The 2,217-nt window shown below is 30.8% G+C and overlaps 1 protein-coding gene across 3 annotated transcripts in view; it reads right to left on the reverse strand.

Annotated features, from left to right (window-relative positions):
* Window positions 1-698: 698 nt before the first annotated feature.
* The window catches only part of LOC108687748 (glutathione-specific gamma-glutamylcyclotransferase 1), a 5,763-nt gene continuing 4,244 nt past the window's right edge, over window positions 699-2,217 (reverse strand). For all 3 annotated transcript variants that reach the window (XM_018193686.1, XM_018193688.1, XM_018193687.1), the window contains exons 3-5: window positions 1,908-1,943; window positions 1,539-1,813; window positions 699-1,420 (exon numbers count right to left, since the gene is read on the reverse strand). In XM_018193686.1, coding sequence (XP_018049175.1) covers window positions 1,165-1,420; window positions 1,539-1,813; window positions 1,908-1,943 — 567 coding nt within the window. In that variant the 3' untranslated portion in view covers window positions 699-1,164. The remainder of the gene's footprint in view (window positions 1,421-1,538; window positions 1,814-1,907; window positions 1,944-2,217) is intronic.

Below are 2,217 nucleotides of genomic sequence, written 5' to 3' on the forward strand. Positions count from 1 at the left end.
ATACTTTTTATCTTACATAGAGGCATTCTTTAAATTTTACATTAATAAATACATTACATATTATATAAATTACTAATAATTTATATTTATATTACATGTTCATAAAACATGGCATATTGTTTATTAAAAAAATAATACATAAAGTAGAACAAGGCCTTTTCATTTCTCACGATAATATTTGTTTCTAAACAGTACATATTAAATATTTGAAAGTTGTGCTTGTGTTCCCAAGAAATCAATCATGACTGTATACGCGTTGTAAGTACGTCACAAAGAGATTATATTGTTTGTCATTATAAACTTTCATATTATTTTAAATTTGAAACTGACAAAATAGCCCCTATATAAACACAAACGCGCGAATTATGTCAGAGTACAGTAATTAAATCGATGTATAAACGAATTATAAATTTGCGATGTCAGAATATAGAAGACATGAAGGGTCTTCCATAAATGTTTCATGCATAAAATACTTTTCTTTCATATCTTTTTTTTCATTTATGTCAATATCTCAAGCTTTAAAAATCTTATTTATTATCTATATCTCAAGCTTTAAAAATCTTTTCGCAATTTAAAAAAAAACTATTTTTTATCATTATTTGCAACTCTATAATTATCACTTTCAATATATTAAAATAATAGAAGACATAATGTCTCTTATATTAAAAATAATAAAAATACGTAAATACAGAGTCGTGTTATAAAATAGTAAATAGAGGAATTCGATTTAGATTCACGTGTCCAGCACGTTGCGCGATATAAAATTAACAATCATCACAACATCTCACGAACATATACTGCATATATAACTTTCAAAGGAGACAGTTATTAGCGAGATCATATTCTCAGAAAAATTTGTAACTAGTTTTTTAAATATAGACTCTAGCTTCTTTTCTTTACGTTTCTTTTCAAGTAATTACTTGTCTCATTATTTTTAGATTCGTTCAAAACGAAAATTTGTACGCGTAATTTTTATAAATTTCTAAATATATAAAAATGCAAACTAGGATACTAATGAAATCAACTACTAGTTTTGCATTTTTATATATTCGGAAATTTACCGAATTGTACATTTCTAAGAAGATAAGCTTCCGCTTCCTTCATTCGTTATCGTACGGATGTGTAATCAAAGTTGTGTAAAATACAACTGTACGATCCAATTGATTACATTTTTACACAACGCAAGCTTTTGGACGGAATTCGCGCACTAAACTGGAAAGAGTTCTCCCTGGATCGCTCGTTAACTTCTTCTGCGGGAACAGCCGATTCCGCGTCGAGGTCGATGTCGAAATTGTTATTTCCCATCAACGTCACCAAGCACATATTCTCTTCCTTTATTCGCGAACGTACTAACATTTCCAGCGTGAAGAGATGCTCGTCGTGAGCCTCCGGCAAGTAACGGTGCATGAACTCCGCCAAGCTGTCACATCGACCAGACAATACTTATCGTTTTATTATATAAATTATAACGTTATCAACGTATCAAGTAACAGATAATGATGAACTTAGAAAACAGACTTACATTGTATATCTCTTACCGTAAAAGATATTCAACGTTATGTCCACTTGGACCGGAACATTCAGTGATTTGACGCGCTACAATTTGCAACGATGCCTCGCCGAGCCACTGTTTGTTCTTGTTGGTGGCAATGTAAATTATCACGGGGAATTGCAAGTCCCCGTGCTGGCTGTAAAACGTCGCGATAGTTGTCAGGTCGTATCCTCCTAAGGTACATTCGCGGTTTTCTAAGTAGGAAAAGTTATCCACATTGCAATTGTTTTGAAGTTGGAACGCTCGTCCATAAACTACAGCCTGCAAGTGAATAAAAAAATCTATATTGCATATGATTCTCATAGTCGATAATTTATATTATTATTTTACACTGCATTATAATTAAATTAAGTACCTCTTTGTCCTCGATTAGAGTAACGACTCGCCCAGGCTGCAACATAAAAGAAGTCCATGCAACAATCGTCTTATTGAAAGATTAAGATATAAGAGAAATTATTTAGAAAAAGAATTTTTTAATTAATTTATGTTTGAAAATCTTTTCAACGTAAAATGAAATTCGTTTGTAGACTAATTTCTCTGGAAACAGATTACTCGCATAATTAATTACTAGCATATTTATTCAGCAATAATTACTAGCATATTTATTCAGCTTTATTAGAGGATTATATTATTATATATGCGTGTGTGTTTATTTATATATATAT

Source organism: Atta colombica, unplaced genomic scaffold, assembly GCF_001594045.1.
Source record: "Atta colombica isolate Treedump-2 unplaced genomic scaffold, Acol1.0 scaffold216, whole genome shotgun sequence".
Taxonomy (NCBI): domain Eukaryota; kingdom Metazoa; phylum Arthropoda; class Insecta; order Hymenoptera; family Formicidae; genus Atta; species Atta colombica.